The 14485-nt window shown below is 44.6% G+C and overlaps 1 protein-coding gene across 4 annotated transcripts in view; it reads right to left on the bottom strand.

Moving 5' to 3' along the window:
• Positions 1-14485, bottom strand: part of Aopep (aminopeptidase O (putative)) — a 286649-nt gene that overhangs the window by 237967 nt on the left and 34197 nt on the right. For all 4 annotated transcript variants that reach the window (XM_040756128.1, XM_040756129.1, XM_013119352.3 and 1 more), the window contains exon 2: positions 13328-14256. In XM_040756128.1, the coding sequence (XP_040612062.1) occupies positions 13328-14124 (797 nt within the window). In that variant the 5' untranslated portion in view covers positions 14125-14256. The remainder of the gene's footprint in view (positions 1-13327; positions 14257-14485) is intronic.

Raw genomic sequence — 14485 nt, 5'->3', positions numbered from 1 at the left:
AGAGCTACAGGAGCTTCTGGAGGCCCGAGGATTTATTTTGGCTCCTGAAAAGATCCAAAAGAGACCCCCTTATACTTATTTGGGTCATCAAATTCAACAAACTGGCCTCCGGCCACAAAGACTCCAAATCGATTGTTCAAATTTAAAAACACTTCATGATTGGCAGAGATTCTTGGGAGAGGTGCAATGGTTTCGCCCTTCTCTTTCTATTAAAACAGGGGCTCTTAAAGCGCTTTATGATATTCTTCCTGGGGACCCTGCTCCAACTTCCCTAGACAGATTACCCCAGAGGCCAGGGAAGCCCTACAATTGTTGTTAAGAAGTATAGAGCAAGCCCACCTTCGGCGTATAGATTATGGGCAGCCCCTTGTTCTGGTTGTACTTTCATCTAGCTTTTCGCCCACTGCCGTGTTTTGGCAGACTGGTCCTATTTATTGGGTACATTTGTCAGCCTCCCCTAAGAAGGTAGTGACCCCTTACTATGATCTCATTTTACAATTGTTGTGGAAGGCACACAAGTTTAGCATTCAAACCTTTGGAAAGAGTCCTGATAAAATTATCCTTCCTTATGGTAAGGAGGAGGTGGAACATCTACAGATCTTCCATGATGGGTGGACCCTGTTTATTACATCTACAGGCGCACAGTTTGATAACCAATATCCCAACAGCCCCTTGATGTCTTTTTTCAAACAACACCCTGTGATCTTTCCCAAGATTTTAAAGGAGAACCCTCTAGTTGGAGCTCGCCCAGTCTTTACAGACGGCTCCTCCAAGGGTTTCGCGGTGGTGGTTTCTTCTCAGGTGCAGAAGAGGGTACCCATAGGGCAGATGTCAGCACAAGCCGCCGAGTTGTTTGCATGCTTGATGGCTTTCCAAATGTTTGAGGGAGAGCCCTTTAATTTATATACGGATAGTGTTTATGTTGCCAACATTGTTAGACCTTTAGAAACTTCTCCATATGTTCTTCCAACCTCCCAGGTTCGTTCCTTATTAGTTCAGCTCCAACATCTTATTTGGCAGCGCATCCACCCTGCTTATGTGGGATTTATTCGTGCACATACTAACCTTCCAGGACCCCTTGCCCAGGGCAATGAAATTGCTGACTCCTTGACCCGCCCTAGGGTCTTATTTACTCAGGAGCAGCTGGCCCACCAGCTCCATGAGAGGTATCATCTAAATGCCCGCTCCATTAAATTTCACACTGGGTGCCCCTTATCCATAGCTACACAGATTACCTCTCAGTGCCCTGATTGTGCCCCTTATCATAATTATCCCAATGAGGGGTAAATCCCGGGGCCTCAGGGCCAACCATCTCTGGCAAATGGATGTCACTCACCTGCCACAGGCAGGGAAATTAAAATACATGCATGTCTCGGTGGATACGTATTCTAAACTGATTTTTGCCTCTCTCCACTCAGGAGAGAAGATTAAAGATGTTATTTCTCATTGCCTGCAGGCCTTTGCCTACATGGGTGTTCCAGATGCCCTAAAAACGGACAATGGCCCTGCCTATGCCAGCAATCGCTTTGCTGCCTTTTGCAGGGAACATCACATTGTCCATTCTTTTGGTATTCCTCACAACCCCACGGGACAGGCTATTGTGGAGCGCACCCATGCCACTCTCAAACAGTATTTTAAGAAAATAAAAAAGGGGAGTATGTTACCTCCCCAATATTCAGTTATCCACCATACTTTACATTTTAAATTTTTTGACCATAGACCATAATAATTTGTCTGCTATGGAGAGACATTGGAACAAACCCTCCCAGTCCTTGGGATGGGTCAGATGGAAGGATTTGATTACAGGAAAATGGCAGCCACCCACTCCCCTACTAGCTAGGGTCCGAGGGGCTGTTTGTGTTTTCCCTCCAGGAAGTGAGAAGCCCATTTGGGTCCCCGAACGGTGCATCAGGCATGTCGACCCCAATACTACTCCAGATACTAGTAATGCTCACCATGATAAAGATGATCCAACCATTGCTGAACACTCAGGTAAGGGAAATATGGGCGTTGGTGAGGATTCCCCCCCATGTTAATGCCAGCTCCCTGTTCATCCATTTTATAACACCAATAATACATTGGAAGCGGCTGCTGCCAATGAGATTAAAAAGTCAGAAACTAGACATTCTGAGTTTCCCCTCCTAAGCCTGATACCAGGGTCAGGAAGTACGGGAATCCAAGAGATTCCCAGCGGCATACGCTTTTAATCCCAACACACCTTTATGTCAGTCCCAGGACAGCCTCCAAACAATACAGAGAAACCCTGACTCAAAAAAAAAAAAAATTGGTACTGGTATTAATTAAAGAAAAAGACAAAGACAAAGGTATATGGAATGGAAAATTTTGTTTACATTTAAGTTCTATTTTGTGAGTCATCTCTAAAAACTTTTGGCCAAAAGCCTGGCCTCTCTACCTTGCATCTACAGAGTTACAAGGAGTAGGTACGGCTGTACCCCATGACTGTAGCTCAAATGGAGGAATGATAAAAACATATAGGACTTTTTAACCTTTTTAGTTCAAGGATTGGCTGGAGTTGTTCTTTTACATAGATTTCAATTAAGGAAACTTCATTGCAACAGACTAATCATGACCTAGGGAAAAAGGATGACTAAAAGATGCATGTATGTTCTGAATGTATGGTGTGGCCACACCGGTATGTATGAAATGTGATTGTGAATGTGTGAGTGTGAACTGATTATATGATTAAAAGGATACTTAAATCCCTTCAAAAATAGTTAAGAAGCTACCTAGATTGTGTTAAATATAGCCAAAAGGAACATCCAGCCAGTCTGTTAATGTTTTAACAGAAAAATTTAAGATACAAATGAGGCCTTGTCAGCTAGTGAGAGTTCTACAGGTTAGATTGGGAAAGACTGCTCACAGACTTCAAATAATTTTCAAAAGTTATTTAGTAAGCCCAATTTACCTAGATAGTTAACCAAGGAGGGTAGACAAATCCTTCTACTGTTATGGTCCAGCTTCAACAGTTCAAAAAAGAAAATTTTTTTAGAAAATAAAAAAGGGGGAATAATGTCCCCAGTCCCCACATGACTCATCAAATAATACACTCCTCATTTAAAAATTTTATAATGTGAATGCCAGTGAGCTTCAGACAGATTCTGGCATGATGGAACTTGAGCAACCATTGCTCAGGTCAAATGGAGACATCCATACACTAGACAGTGGAGAAGACCCTAATTTGGGGTCGAGGGCATGTTTGTGTTTTCTTGCAGGAAAAGAATAAAGCTTCGGCAACTGTCAGACCATTTAGTGAGATGCATGGAGCAGAGAAAAACTGGACCTGAGACCATGGGAGCCTACCTAAGCCAGTTTGAGTGAGATCTCCTAAATCAGTGTTCCTGATCCTTGATGTCATCGAATCTACAGCCCAAGAAAGAAAGAAAACAGTCGGTTCGAGATTTCCAGTTTCTCAACAGACCTGCTGCATCAACCTTCCGGACCCATGAGTTTTCATCATGAAGCCAACAGAGAAAAAAGGACCCATTTAAAGCATTTGGACATTGGTATGGACTATGATGAGTGGCAAAAGCCTCTTTTCAGTATTTGAACAGGACATGGTCACTTGAAATATCAGACTTGATGGTTCCTGTTTCTAGAATCACGACTAGGCCAGTGTATTTTTCTGGAGAAATGCAACTTGTCCTAATGCGACAACTATTGTTCATATTTTTCGTAATGCTACATGTGTAACATCAATGATTGTACCTAATGTATCTGTGCAAGTGCACTTTCTAAATGCTTTCCTGAGCAGATCTTGAAACGATTGGAAACTTTATCAAATTGTAAATGTAAATCACATGCGGGTTACCCTTGTAACAGATGAAGGCTCGTAGAATGTTATGGCCCAGATCTGGTGATGGGTATGGTGATGGAGAGGCGCTATGTCAATGGGGGTCCTGGAAATGGTGGCAGTGGCGGTAGGCATTCTGGCTTTATGCCAAGCTCAAACGTGCCTTGTTCCAGAGACAAGAGATCCGTAACCAAGTATTGCTTAGCTTAGCCCATGGCAATCCCGATAGCCATGAAGGTTGGTTACAGATGATTTAAGGTTGGGGTATCTCCGATGACAGGCAACCTGTGGGGAAGACCCCTCCCACCTAAAACAGGGGTTCAAGGTCCCCCAAAGACGGGAAAGGGAGGGTGACCCTACTTGACCTAAGCCAGGAGTGCCTCATTTAAAAATAAAAAGGGGTGAATTGTGGGAACACCAGACCTTGAGCAGAGACCCACTTCCCCTTCTGCCTGGGAGTAGGCAGCTGTAAGACAATGTTTAGTAAAAACATGTTTACTAAAAACGATACAATAAGTTCCTGGCCACTTCCCCTTCTGCCTGGGAGTAGGCAGCTGTAAGACAATGTTTAGTAAAAACATGTTTACTAAAAATGATACAATAAGTTCCTGGGAAAGGCCTTCCCACGGAAACCGCCCTGACCTCGACCTTGTCCAAAGACTAACCGCACCTTCAAAAACCCACACACATCCACCTCTGGGTCAGGGCAGAACCAGCCAGGGTAGAGGAGAGAGCAGAAGCTTCTCTGGTGGGAGCTTTTCTTAGGAAGTTTTTCTTGAACCTTTTTGGAGCCTGTTTAAAGTTTTCTTTATATCATTGAACGAGTCTCTGTGTTTTCAATACCCGACACCCTCCGCACGTTCTCGGACACAGGCCGCGCAGCAGACGTGACACAGGCTTCCAATTTATTTCCATTTATTATTTTATCTAATACTTCTTTATTGGTTTTTCGAGACAGGGTTTCTCTATATTGTTTTGGAGGCTGTCCTGGAACTCACTCTGCAGACCAGGCTGGCCTCGAACTCACAGAGATCCACCTGCCTCTGCCTCCCGAGTGCTGGGATTAAAGGCTTACTCCACCAACGCCCAGCTTTATCTAATACTTTTACAACTTTATGTTTCAGCAAAACTGTGGTACAGTCTCCACTACCGTGGGCAAACCTCCTGCTTTCTCGCTCCACATAGTAAAACCCAACATTTCTAGCAGAGGAAGTTCCATCAACAACGGCCTCCTCTTCCCTCCTAATTCCATTTCATGGCACCATTACTAAACCCAGAATTGATCAATACCATCTGGATGGCAAGTGTAAAGACACTGTCACTTTGAAATGGACAGGACTTATTCGAGAGAGGCATTTTTTCATGTAGAATAGGCAAGCTCCCTACAGGAGAAAGGCAAGTTGGCCTCTGGAAGCCTCTCCTGGGGAAAGGTGGGAATGTGGAGATCCTTCATGGAATCTTCTCATTTTACACATAATGACATTCGGCTTTGGTTACAAATGACTTTACTACAGTAGCTTGGCTTTTGGCAGCATGGCTACAACTAGTACTCTCGTATCTGGACTCTTGCCTTCCAATTTTACAATATATCACACCAATCCTTGAATATACAGGCCATTGTTATTTGTTATTTTCTGTTCATACTTTACTCTTTTAGACCAAGGTGGGGAACCCCTGATGAAGAAAGGGAGGAAGGATTGTATGAGCCAGAGGGGTTAAGGACATCACAATAAAACACACAGAATTAACCAACCTGGGCTCATAGTCTGAATTGGCAACCAGGGATCCTGCATGGGACTGACTGAGGCCCTCTACATACATGTGACAGCTGTGTGGCTTGGTCTACTTGTGAGACTCCTAACAATGGAAGCAGGGGCTGTCCCTAATGCTTTGGCTGATTTTTGGGAACCTACTCCTCACACTGGGCTGCCTTGCCCAGCCTTAATACAAGGAATGTTGTTTAGTCCTACGCAACTTGATATGCCACATTTTGTTGATCCATGCAGGCCTGCCCTTCCTGAACAGAAACTGAGGAGTAGTAGTTGGAGGGGGGGAGTCAAAGGGGAGGTGGAGGGTTGGAGGAGAAGAGAGAGGAGAAACTTTGTGGTCAGGTTGTAAAATAAATAAATAAATGTAATCAATAAAAAAAATAGTTTTAGCCAGGCGTCATGATGCATGCCTTCAGTCTAAACATTTGAGAGGCTAGCCTACTCTACCGGGATAGCCAGGGCTACATAGAGAGACTCTGTCTCAAAAAAAAAAAGGGGGTTTTATTTATTTTTTAATTTTGTGGTCTTTTGAGACAGGACTATGTCCCAGTAACTGAGGATGGCCTTGAAAATACAGATACCTGCCTGCCTCTGCTGTCCCTGTGCTGGGATTTAAAGATGTGTGCCACCACACCTGGAAGAAACTTCTTTTAAGAAGCAAAGGACATTATCAACCTAGTGAAGAGGAAGTCTAGAGATGGGAAAAATATTTATCAGCTATACATCTAACAGAGGGTGTCTACAACATACAAAAAACAAAGAGACAAAATAGCGAGAAATATTGAATATCCTTAACCATCAGAGAAATAAAGTTTAAACTACTTTGAGGTTTCATTCAGAGAAATAAAGTTTAAACTACTTTGAGGTTTCATCTTATCAGTCAGGATGACAAAAGGAAAAAAGAAAAGGAAGGAAGGGAGGAATGGGGGAGGGAAGGAGGGAGGGAGGGAGGGAGGGAGGGAGGGAGGGAGGGAGGGAGGAAAAGTCAATAAATGCTTGAGTGAGTATGGGAAAGGGAACTCTGATTCATTGCTAGTGGGAGTGTAAACAAAGTGGAGGTTCCTCAAAGAGCTAGAAATATAGCCACCATATGATCCAGCCAGGCATATTCCAAAGGATTCTACATCCCACAACAGAGGCACCTGCTCATCCCCGCTCACTGCTACTCTAGTCACAGTAGTCAAGAAATACAAACAACCTAGAAGACCAGCCATGGACAAGTGGATAATGAAAATGTGGTTCACATTTACAAAATGGAATATTATTTAACTGTAAAGAAATTAGATTTGCAGATAAATGGATGGTGCTGGCAGCAGTATCTACATATTATCTTATATGTAGATGGATTTTATGTGTTTAAACAGAAATACTCATAGAGGTCAGGGAGCTATTAAAGGTCCATGGAGATGGGTGGTTTCAAGGAAAAGAAGACAGAATGCGGGTGGTATGAAGGGGGAAAGAGGAATAGAAGAGGAAGGGTTAAATGACATGGGATGGGAGGGAATGGAGTATGGGGTGGAATAACATACTGAAGGCCTTTGAAAGACTTATATGGAAGCCTACTACTGCAGAAGTTTCCTAAACAAATACATACAAAAAATTTTATGTTATTCTTTTTTTCTTTTTTTAATTTCGAAACAATCATTTTACATATCAATCCTATGCTCTCACTCATATATGGATATTAGACATAGAGTAAAGGACTACCAGTCTACAATTCACACCACCAGAGAAACTAGGAAACAAGGAGGACCCTAAGAGAAAAGTACATGGTCCCCTGAAGGAGGGGAAAGGGACAAGAACTCCTGAGCAAATTGGGAACACGGGGGGGGGGGGGGATGAGGGGGAGGAGTAGGAAAAAGAGAAGGGGAGAAGAGGAGGGATCAGGAAGACTAAGTCAGGGGAGGAATAGAGAACTAGAAAAGAGATACCTTAATAGAGGAAGCCAGTATAGGTTTAAATAGAAATCTGGCACTAGGGAAATGTTCAGAGATCCACAAGATGACCCCAACTAAGAATCTAGGCAGTAGTGGAGAGGCCGCCTTTGATACCCTTCCCCTATAATGAGATTGATGACTATCATAATTGCTATCCTAGAGCCTACATCCAGTAGCTGATGGAAGCAGAAGCAGATACCCACAGCTAAGAACTGAGCCATACTCCTGGAATCCAGTTGTACAGAGGGAAGAGTGATGAGCAAAGGAGTCAAGACCGTGCTGGAGAAACCTACAGAAACAGCTGATCTGACCTAGTGAGAGCACAGGGATCCCAGTCATAAAGCTGGGGAACCAGCATTGAACTGAACCCAGCCCTCTGAATGTGGGTGCCAGTTAGGAGGCCTGGGCAGTCTATGGGACCTCTAACAGTGGAACCAGTGTTTATTCCTAGTACATAAATGGACTTTGGAGTGCACAAATTTCCTATGGAGGGATACTATTTCAGCCCAGATACATGGAGGAGGGCTTAGGCCCTCCCACAAATGATGTGACAGACTTTGATGATCCCCCACGGAAGGCATCACTATCCTTGAGGAACAGGTGGAAGATGGGTTGGGGATTGGTAAACAAAGTTATTCTAAAACAGGGAAACAATGTATCCCCTCAAGACATAATTATCATTAAAAGTCCATTTCCAGTAGAGGTTACCTCTCTCTGAGTTGTTGGTCAGTGGGATTCCATAGAGTGGCCCCCAAGAAAACATTCAGGCTATTGTCACTGTCTTGGTTACCCTCTAGAACTTGATGGTTAAGACCCTACTGCTGAAAATACCACATAATTGAGTCACAGGACAAGAGAAATCAAGCTAGAATCACTTGCAAGATTCATCACACTACTGGCTAGCTTTCTCAGTGCTGGAAGGTTCTATATATACTACTGGGGAAGAGAAAGAATTAAAAAATCATATACAGTTACGAAGCCTATGAGCTACGATGACTATCCTGGAACAATATGCCCACTGGTGTGATAGCATCATGAATGTTTTGTTATGGGAGAAAACCAACCACTTTCTGACTGGACTTAAAGGCTGTTCCACAAAACAGAATCCGTTCCTGTTACCATAGACAGGGCTAAAAACCCACTGCAGGCTGTCATAGGCTCTAGCGGAGAACCCCCATACTATAATTCTACTATATTAGCCAAGTATTAAACTGCCTCTAAGTACTTACGCACCTCTCAACCTTCAATGGAGAAACTTCTTTTTAAAGGAGGTAGCAACTAATATAGAGACTTACATATATGGTCATTGTGCCAAGAATACGAGACTTTGGGGTGCTCAGCTCTAAACAAGACATCTGTGTCACATCCCCAGAGCTCAGGGGTCATGACAGAAAGAGGGAGCAGAAAAAGTCAAGAGACAGTGGACTTCTGCAATGGAACAGGACTACTGCACACATCAGCTCATATGGCTGTGGCTGCATACACAAGATCCCCAACACTGAGAGATCCTGTGCAGAAGAGGAGACACAAAGGTTGTAGGAGCTAGAGATGACGTGGCGGTGCATGCCTTCCAGATACAACAAATGCGCACATGAACTCACCAGAGACCGTGGCAGCTTGCACGAGAGCTGCACATGTTCAAGCCAGGCAGCTCAAAGCTGTCTGCAGCTCATACCCACTGACAAAGGGGAAATCACCTTTTCCAGTGGAGGGCCACTGGGTAGGTATCAACCACACCCCAGGACAGGTCCCCAGACAACACAAAATGAACTCAGTGGCATTTCTGTAGACTTTTTGCTTCATTTTGGCATTTTCGGCTTATCGATCTTTTGCTTGTTTGTTTTTTATTTATGTTTTTTCATGTTTTTTGTGTGCTTTTTTTGAGAGGGAAAGTCAAAATACAGTATATGAAAAGTTTTAGCTATACAAGATCTGTATAAAATCAAGCCAACAAAACTCCCACCAATGTGGCAGGGGCTCGTGAAGTCCCACTCCTGTCTGAGGAGCTGTTGGCAACAGATGGCTGCTGGAGGAGAGCATAGATTTCCAAGGATGGGGCTTCTGAGAGGTTAATCCTCACTCCAGTGGATGCCCCCCAAAACCCATATCCATACAACCATACCCACACATATACAGGCAGAGGGAGAGGGAGGGAGGGAGAGAGAGAGAGAGAGAGAGAAAGGAGGGGGAGAGGGAGGAGAGGAAGAAGAGAAGGGAGGAAGGTGGTGGAGGGGGATAGGGGAGGAGCTGGGAGGCAGGATGGAAGTTAGATTTTGATCCAAACTCATTATATGCATGTATGAATATTAAATAAAATCATTTAAATAAACAGAAACCTGAGCTGCTCTTCTCGTTCTTTTCAAAGCTTTCTTGTGTGGTGAGCTATAAAGCAATGAAGCTAATTCAGTGGGGGAAGTGGTATGCATGACTCACATCTGGCTTTGATGTTAATCTAAAAATACTAGTAGTGTACATTGTTCTCAGTCCAACATCTGAATGAATATGCCAGAAAACTTAGCATTTACCAGCTTCACCCTGGCCCTTTCTGAAACAAAGAAACACCACAAATGCTGTAGAAAAGTTTAATATTTATTTCCTTAGGTTATTTATTCCCCCAAATCATAGTTTTGAAATACATTTTCGATGCTGAACTCAATATCTCCTCCACTGAGCTCTCATTCAGCGACATCACTGGCTAATGAAGCCAGACTTCCTAGGGCAGCTGGCTGCTTCCCCAGCTGCCATCATGAGCATGAGTGGGAAGGGACGCTTAGCAGAGCGTCCTTACTTTTAAATAACTTTTCCTTTACCAGAATGGAAAAACTTCAAGAAATGCAAGGAAAAAGAAGAAAGCACATGCTAGTAAATAGATTTACATTTTCACAGCTTCTTAGGTGTCCTGAGGACCTAGAATTAAAAAAACAGCTAAGCCCCTGGAGTGATATATTATTTATGATTTATTAAGGCTTACCTGAGGATTCAGAAAGCAAAGCCAGCCTCAAGCTATAGAGTTCAGGCAGTGGTAACACACACTTTTAATCCCAGCAGCATAAAGTTAGGAGGTGGTAGTGCACACCTTTAATCTTAGGACTCAGGATTAAGAGGTAGACAGATCTCTGTGAGTCCAAGGCCACCCAAATCTACACAAGATTGATCCAGTCCTAAAGAGAAACAGCTCACACAAAGATGATCTCAGCACCTGGGATCACATGCCTTTAATTCCAGCACTAGAGGGGTATAAATGATAGGAGCAGGGTCTTCAGGAATCAGTATCAGATATTTATTCTCCAGCCACATTGAGGATAGGAAGACACTGAAGTCTCAGGATTCTCCAGCCACGCCGAGAAGAGGTTACAAGGAACCAGGATCTCCTTTCGCTCTGAGGTAGAGTAAGAGCTAGTGACCAGCTGCTTTGCTTTCTGAATCCTCGAGCAAGCTTTAATAAATCATAAATAATATATCACCACACTAGGGAAAACTGGCTAGATTAGCTGAATCAGTGAGCTCCAAGTTGAGGGAAGATATTCTGTCTCAATACATAAAGCAGAGAGTGATTGAGAGAGATGCCACAAGGTGTCAACTGCTGGCTTCCATCTGCACGCACATACATGTGAACACGCATGCACAGCACAAGTACATGCATGCGTATAAAAGAAAACAAAAGCAAAGTTAGGTCGGTTGACACCTGTCCTACATTACCTAGGGAGGTTACTTCACATTTTACTTTCCATCCTGGGGTGGCGTGCCCTCCACAATGCTATGACTACATTTGCTTATTACCAAACAAAAGTGACTGCAGGTCTAGTCTTGATAGTGGGATGAGGAATAAACACTAGCCACTGATGGAACCTGCCTCTCCAGAAATGCCCGACACTGTACCCAAGTCTTGTCTGTGGAGGATAATAAAGTTCATCCCATGCAGGCCTGGCAGTCTGTGGTAAACATGAGGGTGAGTATACTGACATAATTACTACAGGATTTTCACGAATGTAGATACTAAAACTACTTTTTTACTTCCGTGGAAACGCTGTTGTTCACCCCATCATATCAAAGTCCACATCACTGAGGAAATAAATGTATTATGTCCCTAACATGGAATTTCAGTCAACTGAAAGTTCTTAGTTCCTAGACTGTCGCCTGGAAGCATTTAGGCCTGTTTGTATAAGTTATCTGAAGTAGGGCCTCATTCTGCAGCCCAGTCTAACCTTGAACTTTTGTTAATCCTCCTGTCTTCACTTCTTGTCTCTGGGATTGCAGGTGTGAAGCCATCATACCTAGCATCTTATTCTTAGGCACATGGAGGAGTTTCAAGAAATTTGTGGCTACCCATGCAAGGGAATCTCAACTCTAACCAAAGTCTCACCTCCAAAAGGAAAGTGAGGGAAAGAGCAGCTTTCTGGAATCTCCTCCTAAAATCAACACTTCCTGTATCCTCTTATGACTCCACAAACAACAAGACTAAAATGTGGTGCAAAGGCTTCTGTCGCAACCGTGTGTTTTACTGAATCATGCCAAATGGAGACACCAAGAGCAAATTCTGTGTCGACCTTTCTCCAGGGAAACCAGGACTTCTGCTTGCAATGGGTTCACGCCTGTCTTAGTAGTTAGCATTCAGGATAGAAGACCATGTTTGAGGCCACTAACATACCTTCCAGCTGTTAATAGCTTCTTCTTTCCCACTATTTTAGTTCAAAAGTGAAGCATCTGAGAGTATAAAAACTACAGATCCCTACTTAAATATTCAACAGCATTATATGGGCAACCTTGGCGAAAATCTTCAGTAATTCCAAACCTTTTGAGATAAGAACACCTGCTCCTTCACGGGCTCCAAGGAATGCCCAGTAAGGTACACAACAAGCAATCACTATGCTTTTGTATTCATTTAACTGGACCAACCCTGCAATTTCCCAAAGGCTTTCTCAAACTCTAGCAGACATACGGCAGAAAGTAAACTCCCTGAGGGGCCTGGAAACCAGAGCAGGAGGGAAGATTATAAGCAACGGACAGGCTAATTAGAGCTCAATGTCAGAGTGACACTTTCAAAGCAAACCTAAAAGGATTTGGAGAGGAGGGTGAGGAAAAGATGCAAGCAATTGCCAGAGACCACCACGTCCATCAAAGGGGCCAACATTCTACGAGAACGCTCTCAGCAGCAGCTAACAGATGAGCAACCCTCTGTCCACCTCGCCAGTGATTCGCCATGCTGACTTGCAGAACCAACGGAATTTGACTTAGAAATTCTCATATTCTAAAAAGTCAGTAAGACGAGGCCAAGGGGCTGCCTGACTCTAAGGATCCAGTGTCTTTTGGTCCCAGAGACCAAGAGCCATATCCCAAGAAACCGGTGTGCAGCACAGCAGGTCTGACTGCTTTAGTTCTCAGAGGCAGCTTCTCCAGCGTACTGGAGGTTCACGTCCAATGACAACTGGCCACGTCCAGGGAGACCGAGCTGCTGAGAGGCCGGTACAGTGAGAAAGCCATGCGTGGTTGGCCTAGCTTCACACCATCCAGCCTCAGAGCTGTGGGATCCGAGGGTTTTTTGAGAAAGCACTTGCTCAGAGATGTGCCACTCATCAGCAGCCCTGGAAGTCACCACCAGTGATCCTAACCAGCAGCCAGGCTCAGCATTTCAGGCTCCCAACTCAGAAATGCTGGAACTGAATCAAGGACTCTCTCTTGACAACAGTTCGGCATGCTGCAGGATTTACCTGCTGAAGTGCCCCCCCCCGCCCCAACAGACTCAGTCTCTTCTTAGAGATCATCCCTCAAGTGCATGAGATTAGGGGCAGAGAACCCCTTGGGTAACTTACCTGCCACTCTGGTCTGAGGTCCAAGTCACTGACTGTCCCTCGGGCTTAGTTTTATACCATATCCTGATGGCGCGAGGAAAGTCAGCAGCTGTCTGAGCTCCCCTCTTCCTGATCCGTAAGCTCCAATCGTCAGTGTCAAAGAAGAGCTCCCCACAGCCGGGAGCCTGGCTGCAGCGAGTGTAGCAGTCTAACTGCTCCCTCCAACCATCTGCAGGCAGAGCCACGAGGTCACGGACAATCTCACGCCTGAGCTTCTCAGGAGAAGCTGCGAGCTTGGGAGCCTTCGCAAGTCTCTCAAGGCCCGGCACGGCAGCCACGTCCACCTCCTCTACCTTTAGCACAGATAAATCACAGCAGTCCAACACTAGCAAGAAATCTTCTCTCCCATGATTCCCTGTGTCACAGCAGTACTCTGAGCTAGACATCTCAGAAGCATGTTCCCGGTTGTCATGGTTACCGTCGTTATCAAAGGCATCTTGATCACCTTTACCACAGACCGCAATTTCACTGTACCCCATCTGGGGCGAGAAGGAACTTGCATCCGCCTCAGGAGCGTGGCAGGATTCAGTTGTCCTAAATGTGAGGTCTTCCTCTGACTCCATCTGGGAGGTTTCCTGGGTGGAACTTGTCTGTTTGCTCAATCTGCTTCCGTCACCAAAGAAAAGAACTATGGTGCCCTCAATGACTCGACTTCCAAAATCCACATCCAAATCCAGTACATAGTGCTTCACAAGCATGTGGCTGGTGTTGGCCATGAGAGGCAGGTCATCCCGGGAAGGGTCCAGCTTGAGGTCCATGGTGCAGTCTGCAGCTGGTGGCTTTGTGGGATCTCAGCCGAGGCTTCCTTAGTCATTCAGAATCACAAATGGCTGCTTACCAAATAAGAAGCACCTGCTGTCACAAGTCATGTTTCCACAACTTTCAGCTCCCTGACAAAGAAAAAAAGATACGGCTAGATGAAATCCCAAACACGACCCTAACTGTCCCTGCAGTTACAGATCGGGCAGGTTGGCCACATTAGCTAGCAATCCCTCAGGTGGCAGATGCTCAGAGGAGAATAAAGAAAGGCTCATCCTTGTGATTGACAGGAGAGAAGCTACATTACCGACCTCTAAACTACTAAGGGACACACAGTCCCTGTTACAGAAAAGAGCAATT

Source organism: Mesocricetus auratus, unplaced genomic scaffold (genome assembly GCF_017639785.1).
Source record: "Mesocricetus auratus isolate SY011 unplaced genomic scaffold, BCM_Maur_2.0 Super-Scaffold_100013, whole genome shotgun sequence".
Taxonomy (NCBI): Eukaryota; Metazoa; Chordata; class Mammalia; order Rodentia; family Cricetidae; genus Mesocricetus; species Mesocricetus auratus.
Note: the sequence above shows the minus strand (reverse complement) of the source record. Positions and strands in the feature narration are given on the sequence as shown.